Below are 14301 nucleotides of genomic sequence, written 5' to 3'. Positions count from 1 at the left end.
ATATACCAGATTGTCAGCCAAAGTAACTAAGACCCTTATAAGTAGGCGTTTTTGCCGATACAAAAATATTTCTTTTATAACTTCCACAATTTTTATCTGATCGCAACCAAATCAGGAATCATAACTACTATAGTTATTATTATATATACCAAAATTCGCAACTCTAGCTTTAAAATTACGCTTGCTATTCGATTTTTTTGATTTGCGGGGGCGGAAGTGGGCGTGGCAAAAATTTGAAACAAACTTGATCTGCGTGCAAACATAACAAATGCTGTCGAAAAAAAATTATAGCTCTATCTCTCGTAGTCTCTGAGATCTAGGTGTTCATACGGACAGACGGACGGACACACAGACACACAGACGGACAGACGGACATGGCTATATCGTCTCGGCTGTTGACGCTGATCAAGAATATATATACTTTATAGGGTCGGAGATGCCTGCCGGCACAAAGTTATAATACCCTTCACCCTATGGAGAGCGGGTATAAAAATATTCAAACTCGATCCCCCTATGTCACAATTTCTTTCATTTGCACTAAAATGTTGGAAACAGATAATTCTCGACTGAAACGGGTTTCCATTGCTTAAAAATTGAATAAAAATAATACAAGTGGTTCTCTTATTGTTGAATGTTTATTTTTTGCATCTCCTTCGCATTTGCAGCTTGTAATTTTTATGTGTTGGTTTTTTGTTTGTAATATAGCTAAAGATAGTCATTACATTATATAATAATATTTATAACTACTGATGCTGGGGTATAGTTAAATCTAAAGGTTTATATAGATCTTGCCACGAACTAAGTATTTTACAAGTGGTTTTATAAGTATTTAATTTCGATATACAGTTCTCACATATTTACAAAAAAATTTATATATACTGTTTTAGTGTGTATATAAGTATAGTTTGTATTTTTTTTTTGTTAAGATATTAAATAAACGTTTTCTTAGTTTATTCCGCAGCCAAGTCATTGGTTGACACCGTTGAGCCTGGATTTACGATTTAAATCAAAATTTTCACATTTATATTCCTATCAATTTTTTATTATAAATTGTTTTGATGTTGATTCGAAGATTTTTAGACGTCGAATATTTAACATTTAATAAGCGTAATCCATTTTATAGTTGGGAGTTTGTTATGTTAATTTTCACATTCGTGCGGATTTAAATATATGTATGCTAATTGTTAAGAGTGAACTTTAATATTCTACATACTAATATATAGAACTATATACAGTTTGTATAATTTGAGTTTCACTTTCCCCTGACAGCGGGATACAGACCCTCAGTGTATTTCGGACGACACTCGGCACAGAACCATTTGCCCTGTGGGGCCACCATAATGCCCACGCATTCAAAGTGAAACCACTCGATAAGACAGTTGCTACCATCGCAGGCAATCATCTCGGATACTTCATCGTAGGGACAGCGGCAATAACAATATACGGATTCACCTTCTCTGGCCAGACGAGCACCCGCCGGTGGCCTAATGGGATAGCGAATATTATTTGCCTTGAAGTATTGCAGCGTAGCAAAATCTGGATTCGGCAACAGAGCCGGCGGTATGGGTTGATTAAAGGCTGTAGTTGCAGGTGGCGGAGGCGGTGGCGCTACTGGCAATGGTACCGCTGGCACAAAAGGTTGCGCCGCTATTGGTGCCATAGTCGGCACTATTGGCGCTGTGTGTGGCAACAGGCTGGTCACATTAATTTCAGCATTCTCATCATCCGAGCTGCTATCGCTACTATCGCTGGCTGCAACACTGACTGGCAACAGAGCAGGTCGAATTTTAAGTGTGGGTATTGGTGGCATGGCCTGCTGATGATGATGCTCTTGTTGCTCAGCTATCAGCTGCGTCTTGACACGTTTGGCCGAACGCCTGGCACTGCCAGAGCCTCCGCTCTGCGGGGGCCGTTTATTGCGCTTACGCGTCGTGTTTCCATTGCTGTGCGAATGCTGATGATGCGAATGCTGCTCACTGTGATTGTTGCGACTTCGTTGCTGTTTAGGTGGCGTCGGCAAATCCTCCTTGGCCCATGTGAGCTGCGGAGGCGGCTGGGGCTTTATCAACTGCATGCCCACCTGCAAGGGTGGCGCCAACACGCTGCTCATCATCTCATCATCGCTGGTGTAGCCATAGAATTTATTGGGGCGCCTCGTGCGCTTCGAGCGCTTAAGCTGCCCATCGGCATCTGAGCAGCTGCTGCCGCCGCTCATTCGCGGCTGCCAGGCAGGACGATGCGTCAGCGGTGTCATGGGGTCGGTCAACATTTGTTGCTGGTTTTGCAGTTGGTATTGTGTCGGTGCAGAACTAGCAGCACCCGTAGCAGCTACAATTGCGGTAACAGGTTTGTCAATGTATCCGCCATGGACCAATTCTGACGAGATTTGCGGCAAAAAGTGTTGTTGTTGGGGTGGAATTAATTCTGTTGTTGGTGTAAATGCGAACTTCATCGTTGATTTACATGTTGATTTGCGTTCGCGTTTCTTTTTCTTATTTTTGCTTACACGCTCGCGCCTGTCCGCAAAAGCGGCTGCATCCTCTGGCAACGATGGCGTCGAAGGGCGACTATTCTCCACAATGTCAAAGTTGCTGCGTTCATTGGGCACCTGCTCATTAGCTTGCTCTTGGATCAATGCTTGTCGCTTCTGTGCTAGCAACTCAGTGGCTGTTTTCTGGGGATGGGCATCGTAGAATTCCTCATCAGTGTCGGAGACAGCCGAATCAAAGTCCGATTCATGGTAGAGTGGCACATTTGGCTTAGGCGTCTCTGGACGCGGCTCCTCCTCATTCACGCTGGTCACATTCACAAACTCCTCGGTGCTCTTAGATTCTGGCAATTCAATGTTTTTCTTTTGCGTTTTCTTTGCGTTTACTGAGCTATTTGATTCATTATCCGAGTCATCGTCACTAGAGCTGCTGCCACTGGAGCTACAGCTACAATTTGAGCCACACGAACATGAAGAGCTATCGGAGTCCGACGAACTGGAGCTGCTCGAGCTGTCGCTGTCACTGGAAGCATTGTCACGCTTTACTTTATTTGGCGTAGACTGCGTCTTTTTGGTGCTGTGAGCAGGTGTTGGAGGCGGCGTTCTTTGCATTTTACAATAATCATGATCGGAGTAGACTACATGCAGTTTGGTAGGACGCTGTTGATCTTCCCTAGGCTCTGTCTCCACGGCCACAGCGTCCGTTTCCATTTTAGCAACTGATGGCTGATGTTGCAACAGATTCTTCCATATGTCTGCCACTTCTTCGGCCGTCGACTCTGAGCTCATCTCCAGTTTGGCTTTTTGCTCGTCGTTGTCAGTTTCCAAATTGATTTCCTGCTTAGGCAACTCTGATGATTTCTCCTGGTCCGCTTCTTTTTCTGCAGATGGCTGCTTTATAAATTCCTTCTTGTCGGATTTATCTTCCTCATTGTCGCTTTCGGATGATGGAGATAACATAACCTTAGGCATGTCCAAATCATCGACAGAGGCAGGCACACGCATTGGAAGTGTCCCATGTGAAGATATTTCGGGCTGAGCTCCGACACTACGAGCTGCATCTGAATCACTGTCATCGCTGCTATCCGATTCGGATAAATTTGGAGCTATTAAATTCAGATCCTCCAGCGATGCTTTGTTCCGCTTGGACTTTTTGCGTCGTTTGCGTGGTTGTTCTTGGTCCTCAGCCTTTGGTGACTTCTCTCCAATTGCCTGTTGCTGAGACGCATCACCATCTATTTGATCAGCTGTCTCAGCCTTGGGTGATTTCGCTTGTTCCGGTTCTGATTTGATGTCTTCTGCATGTTCATTCTTCTCTAGGTGCTGAGCATCTGGGCGTTTCTCTTCTTCGAGTGGCAACTGTGCTCCTTCTATTGCAAGCGTTTCGTCGGTAGGTAACTCCTTGACTTCATGCTGCGCCGCATGTTTCAATAATAACTTACGGGACACGAATTTCTCCTCGCATTCCTCCTCATTGCAGGCATATCGAAAGTCGCCTTCATGTTGACGCTTGTGCACCTCTAGATATATTGCTTTACTGAAACTGTATTGGCACTGTTCGCATGTAAACTGTGTCGCTGGAACGCAAAAGTGGTAGATATGATGCCAGCGTTTCTGTAAACAACGCTTACAATTGACGCTTTCGGTACCATGCTTCCAAAACAAATGCTTTGAAATGTCTTGTTTGCTGCGATAGGCGATGCCACACCGATAGCACACATGCATCACTTTATGCTTCCAAACATGAGCCGATAACTTGGCCTGCGAGTTGCAATCCTCCAGGCAGATATCACAGGTTTGATGTTGCTTCCGCAGATGCACCATTAATCGAAAAGCCGACGGCAGTGGCATCGTCTCACAAAAACAGCAACGAAACTGCACATTATAAATATGACTCGATGTTTCGCCAGGACAAATGTGACAAAGCAACTCGCTATAGCTGAAGTAGTTCAAATTGCACATGGCGCACGTGATGTTCATCTTGGTATGCAACCGCCGATTGTGCGTATACAGTTCCTTATGTGTGGCCGTCACAAATCGGCACTGGAAGCACTCGTAGATTCGCTCATTGAATGGATGTGTGAAGCGCCCATCCTCCAAACTGCAGCAGCTTGCGGAATTCAAATATTGATCACCCTCCAGCGCAGGCAGGTAGCTCTTCAATCTGGCCACTATAGTCTCAGCGTGCAGCTCCTCGGCTGTTATGCTATCCACAGTGGCTGTGAAACGATGCTGGGCAATCAAATGTAACACCAATTGCTTGGCATTTACAGCAATCCGACGCGCATGGTTGCAATACAAACAGTTTGGATAAACAGTCCTTAGACACAGACGAACAAAGTCGACTAACTCGAATTTATCCAGTGGGCGATCCAGTTGCAAATCGACGGTATATGTGTCTACGCCAGCGACTTGAATGCCATCTGCAGGTGGAGACGGTGCCACTGGGGGCATAGCTTCCACATAGATTTGATTATGTTGCGGATGCTGCTCCTCCGTCAAACTATCATCGATATCCATACATTCGCTTCCTTGAGTATCACGACGATGCTGTATTGGAGCTGGAGTTGCAGTTGCTGGTAATTCTGGCTCAGGATTCACTTCCGAGAGCAATACTGGGCGCTCCATAGCTGGCAGATCTTCCTGCTCTTTTGGCACATGAGTTTCATTGTTGATGTGATTGTTATGCGGAGATGCTGGTGGTGTTGGTGACCAACGGCGCTGCTGCTGTTCCTGTTCCTGATGCTGATGATGCACCTCTTCCTGTTGTCCCATCTGTCGCATCTGAAGGTGTTGCTCCTTTTTCGCCATTATATCAGCTCTGGCGCGCTGTATATCCAACTTTGTGCGCTCAAATTCGGCCAACGCTTGTGTCAGTTTTGCTGTATGCGAATCATCATCATCTAAATCAACTGAAATATTGGCAGGAGTGTGAGTGGCTTCGTGGAACATGGATGCCGTTTCAGTGGCCGTTTCCGTGTCTTCGGATAGATTCGATACGGGCAACTGCAGTAGCTCTTGCCGTTGGTTTACGGCATCCACTGTAAGAAGAGACGCTGGACTGCGACTGCAATCCGCTGCTGTCGAAGGCATTTCATCGTTCTCCTCATCTTCAGTGTCCGTGCTGCTAAGCGCAGCATCCACCGATTTTTGAAACTCTTTGGGCACACGCAGCATTATTTTCGGCACCACCAGCTTGGGCATTGCCTCTTCCATTGGCGCATCTTCGCTGGGTGCTGGAACTACAAGAAATCGATTAGAAATTGGTACACAACAAATACAAAGAACACATACTGTTGTTTTCGTGTGATGCTGCAGGCTGTGGAAACTCTTGTGACATCGCCGTCTCCGAGTCCATCCAGTTAGGCATCTCCTCCAACTGTTTAGTATTTATCCGCTCATCCAAGTGTGTTGTCTGCTGTTTGCTTCTCGCGGGTTTACGTTTGCGTCGCACTGCTGTCTTCTTTCTTGTACTTGTGGCGCTACGTCCGTTCCGACAGCCATTAATGTGTCCACCCTTTTGGCCACACAATCCACATGGCTGCATTAGCTCAGCGCAGTCATGATTATCAAACTCGCTGCCATTTTCAAAAGTAGCCTGACAATTGCAGCACACAAGATACCGGACTCGATCCTGCTGAGTTTGCAAAGTTTGCCAAGCATCGATAGTGTTGAAGTGTCGCTGATCCATATCGTGTTTATTTTCTAGATGCAGCGATAGCTTCTCTACGCTCGCAAACACATGCGAGCAGTATAAGCATATATAACGATTATGCACGACCCGCATATGCAGAAAAAAGTTCCAGGATTGATGTACCGTGCTACAGCGAACGCAGCGAAAGAATCGTTCCTTTGTTATTGTAGGTTGAGTAGCTGTTGACTCTGGAACTGGCTCGATTGTGCCTAATTGAGGGACACTTTCGGGTGCAGAGTGTTCCACGCCAACTGTTGCTTCCCTTGGTTGGCCACAGAGCGCATAGTGCGCATTGAGTTGCTGTAAATTATCAAAACTGTTCGCATTGCACTTGTAACAATTCAGCAACTTGCCCAATTCGTGGTTGTTTTGCGTTGGCGCCTGCAAACGTTGCATCAAGAGCGATGATTCACCTGCCTCAATGCGCTGCTGCTTGCTGCAACTTTCGTTGATGCTGTCGCTGCGCCTGCGCTTTGTTGCATGAAACGATTGCTGATCTTGCTGTTGGTGTTCCTCCTCGCCCACCTCAGTGTTCTCAACTTGCTGTTGTGGCTGCTCCATCTCTGTTTGTATTTGTGACTTTTTCAGCTGGTGCTTGGTATTGTGCTCACTTTCCGGATGATCTATGACCAGTTGCTGTGAAGTTGAGCTGACAGAGCTGCTTCGACTACTTCTCCCATAGTTGTTTTGCTCTGTCTGCGACTCAATTTCCATCTCCTGCTCTGCCTGCTGCTCTTGCACTTGCTCAACTTCATTGGCAGCGTTGCTTGCTATCACAGCCTCACTTTCCTCTGTTTCCATCTCCTCTTTGATGTGCTGCTGATCCATACAGTCCTTCTCTTGTGTCCCTCTAGTATCTGGTGGTACCAGAAGTGGTGTATGAGCACCGTTAATTTTGATTTTGACAGATGTCTCCATTGGTAGCACTTCCAAGTTATTGCATTGCTCGCTCGATGCATCATCCTTGCAGGCAATGAGTCCCTCTTCGTTCGCGAGTTCTTCATCTGAATCAGACTCGATTTTAATGATCTCCACAGATGGCTGATCCTCGACTCTTGCCGGCGTTAAAATACCGTTATCTACTTTCATTTCAGTATTAAAGTCCTCTATGGATTCATCGTCATCTGGTATACTAGCAGGGGAAAGATCATCGATCTTATAAACTGGCGTTCTAGTTTCCTCCGCTGCGGGTAATAAGTCTGGTTGATGTAACATTGTTGCATCTGTAGATGAAGCTGCTTCACTTTCGTCGATTTTGGGCTCTGGGGCTGGAGAAGCAACTGCTCCAAGAGGTTCCTTGTCTTCTTCCGAATTAATGTACTCTTCGGATTTAATTTCCGTCATTGTCTTTAAAGATAATGATGGGTTCCCGTCTAATTCTTTTGTACTCGAAGTTAAATCTGATCTTGTGTCAATTGTTTTGATGGGTGCTAAAGAAGTTTCCTCATCCTGTGAATCGACAAGCTCAGGCGATGATTCCTCAATAGTAGGAATCACAGATGAAGAAACATCTTCATCGTCTGTTTTCATCTCTGCTAAAGTACTATTTTCTTCCATTTTGATATCGTCAGAAGGTTCCACTTTAATAACTTTTTCCTCATCCTGGGAACAAGTCTCTTCACTGGATTTCATGGCAGGGGAAAAAATCGGAACACTATCGTCTCGTTCATCTTCACTTGATTCATAATCTTCCACAATTTTGACTTCTAGTGAGGACGAGTCAACATCATTATTGCAGTTATTAGTATGTGGTGAGCTGCTTCCTTCCATTTTGATGTCAACTTCAGGTTTATTGCCATCGGAACTGACATCATTGTGTAAGGCTGGTTCAGGTGACGCGGACGGTTTGTCATCGACTTGATTGGCAAATACCTTCTTTTCATCACTCGTGCACTCGATTTTCACACTGTTAATGGAAGGCGGATGCGATGATGTGTCGTCGGAACTGTCTGCAGGGTCTTTCTTAGACCCATGCGGCTCCGACTCTGATTCTATTGAAAGATGTTGTGTAAAACCTCCATTTTCTACCGGCGATTCACCAGTGCGATCTTTCAGATTTTCATGATGCTCCACTGCAACCTTTTTCAATATCACCTGCGGATGATGGAACGTTTCACTTTTTTTCTTCGCTTCCAGACCGAACGCATCGTTATTATCCTCGAAGTCATCCTCTTCGCTTGGTGTCGATGACGATTCCAAGTGGCCCGAATGGGACTCAATGTTAAGCGTACTGTTTGCGGTTTGTTGTTGATCCAAAGTTTCCATCATCTTTAAGCATTTATGAGCTGTCATGACAATAGACAACAAAAAGAACCATTGTAAATAATCGATAAATGCACATCGATTAATTAACTTACCTTTGCATGCCGTTCTCCGACGTTGTGTTTACCGTTTCACAGTTGTTCGTCGGTGATTATTCGTTTGATATTTGATAGTTTGTTGCTTTCTGCAAACGAAAATAAAAACGAAGATAAATCGCTCAGAATTAAATTTGTCATAATACGGCGATAAAAACAGTAAGTAAGAAATATGGCAACAGCAAAACAAAAGCAAAGAAAATATCATTCTTTCTATTTCCATTCATTTTTTGCCAGCCCTGGTACCGAACGAAGTGCGCATATAAGCAGAGTGGATAATTGAAAATACCAAAATAAATTGCGCAAAATTGGTGCGCGGAGGCGGAAAAGCAGACGAAAAGAAGCAAAATCAAAACTAATGGCTAAAAATAAATAAGTTTCTTCAAAATAAAAACCATTATTGTGAAATTACAGCGCACATTTTTGTTTTGTTTTGCTTCGTTTTGTTTTTTTTTTTCTTCTTCAATAATTATGCACTCGCTTAGGACTCTCTTCTTACCTGCTCGTTTCGGCAGCTGCCGGGGCGGACACGCAACAAAAATATTTACGCGCGCAAAACAACGGCAGACGAAGCAAGAGAGAGAAACCACCACAACCGACGGCACGGACGCTCGCTGCACAACTGAGCGAGACACGGCAATGGAGCGCCCAGCGGAGCGGCGGCCGCGCGTTTTTTTTCTGAACAAGAACAACCAACACCCCTCTTGCCCTGTTCTGGCTCTTCCTCGACCAGCACAGAGCATAGACGTCGGACGGACGGACACTCGTCGCAGCGCTTATACAATTTTTGTTTTATTTTTGTATATTTTTGCGCATTGGTTTCGTTGCAGTATCTTTAAGATGTAAAATAAAATAACCACGCGATACTATTTCACACAATTGCGTATTTGTTTAACGACACACGAAATATTTCCTCTGCTTAAAATGTGAATATAAGAAATTTTTTTGCACGTCGCGTCGCGTTTCTCATTTTTTTATGAACATACTATTTATACACGCTGAGCTCACTGTTCCATTCACTTTTAACTTGCGATGTCGCCAATATTTTGTAAACACTCTCAGAATTTTATAATGTGGCTTTTGTATTTAGTATTATTGTTACTTAAATAACGCGTGAAAACTAGATATTTAGCAATTTTATAGACGTTCGCAGCCATTGAACACGCGCAGAAGCCTAGAGATGGGCAACATGCCGATAACTAGCAATTGCACGCAGTGGTGACTGTCCAAAAGCAACACTTCCACACACGACTCGAATACAACACTGCGTGCGCGCTTAGAGTTCAGTGGTAAAGACAAGTTGACAGCTCTTTCCGTTTCCTTTTTCGCGTGAGCCGTCATCATGAGAGCCAAGGGATTGGTTAGTATTTAACAAAAATAAACGAAAATTGGTGAAAATCGTGTTGAAAATTTGTGAGGCATGCAGTCAAACAAGCCCTGATACAAGTGCATATGAAAACCCATGTGAAAATGTTTCATTATTATGCGAAAACCCACAAAATAGCAACAGTGCGCTCTACTGGTAAAGTAGCAAGTACAATGCGGCTGCTTCAATTGCGTTGAGCAATTGAGTTAGCAATTGTAAATTGCAGCTGTAATAGAATATGTTTCAAGTTTTCTCAAATGTTTTAGTTACCCCAAATCGGGTGCCACAATCACATTTGTTTTAAATTGACATCAAAACATAACCTATAAGAACAACAACAAGAGCGACACGCTTTTGTCTGTGTGTGTGTGTGTTTGTGACTGTGGGACTCGTTTGACTGATTTTCACCAATTGTTTACAAAACGTAATGATGATGTACTAATTGATCTTTCCAAATCAACAGTTGAAGGAGTACGAAGTCGTTGGCCGCAAGCTGCCCAGCGAGAAGGAGCCACAGACGCCTCTGTACAAGATGCGCATCTTCGCTCCTGACAACATTGTTGCCAAATCCCGTTTCTGGTACTTCTTGCGTCAACTGAAGAAGTTCAAGAAGACCACCGGCGAAATTGTCTCCCTGAAACAGGTGTACGAGACATCTCCCATTAAGATCAAGAACTTCGGCATCTGGCTGCGTTACGATTCTCGGTCTGGCACACACAACATGTATCGCGAGTACCGTGACCTGACAGTTGGCGGTGCCGTTACACAGTGCTACCGTGACATGGGTGCCCGTCATCGTGCCCGTGCCCACTCCATTCAAATCATCAAGGTGGAGTCGATTGCTGCTGCCAAGACGCGTCGCGTGCACGTTAAGCAGTTCCACGATTCCAAGATCAAGTTCCCATTGGTCCAGCGTGTCCACCACAAGGGCAACAGGAAGCTGTTCTCGTACAGAAAGCCAAGGACTTACTTCCAGTAAAGAAGTAAAAGAGCGAGTGACACCCACAAACAAATCAGCTGACGTTAAAGCGCACTACGTGTGTTTTGCTCTAATTGGTTTTCAAATTTTTAAGGAACGTCTTTCTAAGTGATTCTTTCAATAAAATGAGTACGTTGAAGAGTAAACCAAATGTGTGGTTCTTTATTTTAGTCGTTGTTGTATATGTTTAAAAATTTAAATTAAATTTGCTAACCCGCTAGACTTTTTAAATGATAAAAAAAAAAACCGTTAAGAGTTCGCGTTATACGATAAAAAATTTTTTTATTTCACAACTTAACATCTCTTTTATTAAAGTGCAACAGAAACATATGAAGACACCAAAATACAGATGCTCTGTAAATGCCCTCTGGTGAAACTATATGGTATTTTAGTATATTTTCAAGTCACGTGTAAAATGGCGCTACATTTGAAACTGCGTGTTTCTATCAAAGTAGTTATTATTATTCATATAATTATTTATTGAAAACAAAATATTTTATATCACTCTTTGGGTACCTTTCCTTAAAATTAGATGTATTTTAAAATGTAAATGGTTTAACTGGTCACTGATAACACCACGGTTAATTAACAGGCCATGTAAAGCATGGAATATGCCTTAAACAACAGTTCGGTCACACTGATGAGCAATCAATAGTTTATTTTTCTGCAGATGCGTTTTCATTTTCTGGCTCTTTTTGTTGAACTACATCTGAGAAAATTACATCATTGCACAGCAACATAAGAGCCATAACAAAAACGCCCCGCACATCCAGTGAGTCACAATCATGAGCGATCGTCATCTAGAATTGGAAATTGAACGTTTTGTGACGTTTGCTGATTGGCCCACAAATGCCCCCGTGCAAGTCGAAGATTTGGTGAAGAATGGTTTTTTTGCCACTGGCAACTGGTTGGAGGCGGAATGCAACTGGTGTCACATACGCATCGATCATTGGGAATATGGTGACAATGTGGCTGAAAGGCATCGTCGTGGCTCACCCATTTGTTCCATGGTCCTGGCGCCCAATCATTGTGGAAATGTCCCAATGCATGACCCACAACAGATGGCGGCGGCGGCTGCTGGAGAGACGAACGACAGTGAAGGCAACACTGTGGTTGATGGTGGTGCAAGTCTTGCAGATATGCTAATCGAAGAAAATCGTCTTGAAACATTTAAGGATTGGCCTGTTTGTATTTCTCAAATGCTTCATCTGATCACTGTAAACTGATTGTTCTTAAACTTACAGAATCCAAATATTACGCCTGAGGAATTGGCCAAGGCAGGTTTCTACTATCTTTACCAATCGGATCATGTGAAATGTGTGTGGTGCAAGGGCATCATTGCCAAGTGGGAGAAAAACGACAACGCCTTCGATGAGCATCGTCGCTTTTTTCCCAACTGTCCACGCGTCCAAATGGGACCGTTAATTGCCATTACTGGCAAGAACATAGAGGAGCTGGGCATACAGCCCACAACATTGCCCCAACGTCCCAAATACTCTTGCATGGAGACACGACTACGCACATTCAGTGATTGGCCCATTCCCAATATACAGGCAGCTGAACCGTTGGCTCAGGCCGGTCTCTATTATCAGAAGATTGACGATCAGGTGAGATGCTTTCACTGCAACATTGGACTGCGTTCGTGGCAGAAGGATGATGAACCGTGGCATGAGCATGCTAAGTGGTCGCCCAAATGTCAGTTTGTGTTGCTCGCCAAGGGACCAAACTTTGTGCGTGCAGTGCGAGAAGCACCCACCACATCCACAACAGCCGCCACAGCGCCACCGTTGCCTACAAGCATTGACAGCGCCATGACGGCAGCACCAGCTTGCGAGGCTCTGGCACTGGGCATTGATGTAGGTGCGGTGCGAAATACGATTGCACGCAAGCTTTCGAGTTCGGGTTGTGCCTTCAACACGTTGGACGATCTTCTGCATGCGATCTTTGACGATGCTGGCGCTGGTGCCGCCTTGGAGGTCACAGAGCCGTTCTCATGCGCGTCAGCGCCACAGGCGCCAAATGAGCCTGTTGATTGTTCAGCTACCACAAGCAAAGCGGCTCAGGCAGAGACGCACAACACAACGGGAGCAGCAGTTGCAACTGCAGCAACAAGCCCAGCAACTCCTTTGGTGCCTGCGCCTGCTATGGTAAACAGCAACTCAAATCCCAATGGCAATCTGTCGCTGGAGGAGGAGAATCGACTGCTGAAGGATGCGCGTCTCTGCAAGGTCTGTCTGGATGAAGAGGTCGGTGTTGTGTTCCTGCCATGTGGACATTTAGGTAGCTATAGCTTTACGTTTAATTAAAAATGGCCACATCACTCACTTTCCTCTTTCGTTTAGCCACCTGCAATCAGTGCGCACCGAGCGTGGCCAATTGCCCAATGTGTCGGGCGGACATCAAGGGTTATGTGCGCACGTTTCTCTCTTGAATGGCAGACAACAGCTATCGAAAGACCACTAAGCGTAGCATATTGCTTATCTTAATCATAAGAATTGTCTACTATGTACTTGTATCGCCTAAGCAACTGGTGGCGGTCGTTGAATGCTTTGGCTATCAGATCATTAGAGGTTTATCGTTATTTTTCTTGAACTGATGGCGAATGTGGCTTCAAATGTTACTAACTTACTCTCGACTCTTATCGAATGTGTCTAAGCGTATTAAGTGTGTGTGTGTGTTTTTATCTAATGTATTAACTATTTACTCTCTCTATCTCCCTGATATTAATAATATTCTTGCAGGCTCTTATACCTATTTAATCGCACGAACGAATCTGAGTTACCTATTTTTTACACTATTCTATTTAACTGCCAAAATTGTATATAGAGTTGATTTTTTTACACATGTCACACACTTTTATATTATTATGTCATTCGACAAAGTCTTAAAATGCCTTATTTACAGCGCCTGCAAGGCTATTTTTGTATTCTTCGGCTGTGCCGAAGAGTCACAGCTGTCCACTTCTTGTTATTGATTGTGTTATTGGGCCGCTCATTTAATGGAGTACACAAAAGTTGATCTACAAATAAATATATATGTAAATGTTGAAAACAATCGCATTATCAATGTTTAAACGGACTGTGCCACGCACGTGCTGATAACATCCAATGAATAAGCGGAGTGTAATCTACCTGAATCTCCGTATACTTGTTCCATAAATAATTATACTCAAATCGAATAGCTATACGGCACTTTCAAACATCTAATTTGAGTATTGCCGTCAAACATATACATACATATATGAATAATTAAGGCGATCAAAGAAATTGAAACTGCTTAGCTGCTTGTGATTACAATTAGTTATTTTGCTATTTTTGGAGGCATGACCGAATTAAACACAAATTAAATTAAAAAAAAATAATATGATTGCAACTATTTTAGAGTTTTAGAAATAAGGTTTTTTGCGGGTAGTTTTGG

At 43.9% G+C, this 14301-nt stretch overlaps 3 protein-coding genes across 4 annotated transcripts; 2 read left to right on the top strand and 1 right to left on the bottom strand.

The window, feature by feature from the left end:
- Positions 1 to 622: 622 nt before the first annotated feature.
- On the bottom strand, positions 623 to 9682 carry LOC132794446 (uncharacterized). Of its 2 annotated transcripts, none has more exons than XM_060804901.1 (4): positions 9039 to 9682; positions 8540 to 8628; positions 5783 to 8467; positions 623 to 5730 (listed from the first exon to the last, which is right to left on the bottom strand). In XM_060804901.1, exons 3-4 carry the CDS (start codon positions 8448 to 8450, stop codon positions 1253 to 1255), a joined length of 7146 nt encoding a protein of 2381 aa, XP_060660884.1. In that variant the 5' UTR covers positions 8451 to 8467; positions 8540 to 8628; positions 9039 to 9682; the 3' UTR covers positions 623 to 1252. The 2 variants fall into 2 exon arrangements, with proteins under 2 accessions (XP_060660884.1, XP_060660885.1); XM_060804902.1 differs by having other exon boundaries at positions 9526 to 9682.
- An 80-nt stretch (positions 9683 to 9762) lies between these two features.
- On the top strand, positions 9763 to 11035 carry LOC132794447 (large ribosomal subunit protein eL20). Its single transcript, XM_060804904.1, has 2 exons — positions 9763 to 9899; positions 10369 to 11035. The coding sequence occupies exons 1-2, from the start codon at positions 9882 to 9884 to the stop codon at positions 10882 to 10884; spliced, it is 534 nt and encodes a 177-aa protein (XP_060660887.1). The 5' UTR covers positions 9763 to 9881; the 3' UTR covers positions 10885 to 11035.
- Positions 11036 to 11377: 342 nt separating this feature from the next.
- Positions 11378 to 13648, top strand: LOC132789385 (death-associated inhibitor of apoptosis 2). Its single transcript, XM_060797359.1, has 3 exons — positions 11378 to 12068; positions 12129 to 13164; positions 13227 to 13648. Exons 1-3 carry the CDS (start codon positions 11670 to 11672, stop codon positions 13313 to 13315), a joined length of 1524 nt encoding a protein of 507 aa, XP_060653342.1. The 5' UTR covers positions 11378 to 11669; the 3' UTR covers positions 13316 to 13648.
- Positions 13649 to 14301: the final 653 nt, after the last annotated feature.

The sequence above is a fragment of the Drosophila nasuta genome, chromosome 3 (assembly GCF_023558535.2).
Source record: "Drosophila nasuta strain 15112-1781.00 chromosome 3, ASM2355853v1, whole genome shotgun sequence".
In the NCBI taxonomy this organism is placed as follows: domain Eukaryota; kingdom Metazoa; phylum Arthropoda; class Insecta; order Diptera; family Drosophilidae; genus Drosophila; species Drosophila nasuta.
This window is presented reverse-complemented; position numbering and strand designations above follow the sequence as displayed.

Excerpts from the sequence above, each read along its gene's own strand:
- LOC132794446 (XM_060804901.1), bottom strand. The coding sequence starts at position 8,450 with ATGATGGAAACTTTGGATCAACAACAAACCGCAAACAGTACGCTTAAC. Across the intron at positions 5,731-5,782 it reads AGCATCACACGAAAACAACA|TTCCAGCACCCAGCGAAGAT; the intron begins GTATGTGTTCTT and ends GATTTCTTGTAG.
- LOC132789385 (XM_060797359.1), top strand. The coding sequence starts at position 11,670 with ATGAGCGATCGTCATCTAGAATTGGAAATTGAACGTTTTGTGACGTTT. Across the intron at positions 12,069-12,128 it reads AAACATTTAAGGATTGGCCT|AATCCAAATATTACGCCTGA; the intron begins GTTTGTATTTCT and ends TTAAACTTACAG. Across the intron at positions 13,165-13,226 it reads CCTGCCATGTGGACATTTAG|CCACCTGCAATCAGTGCGCA; the intron begins GTAGCTATAGCT and ends TCTTTCGTTTAG.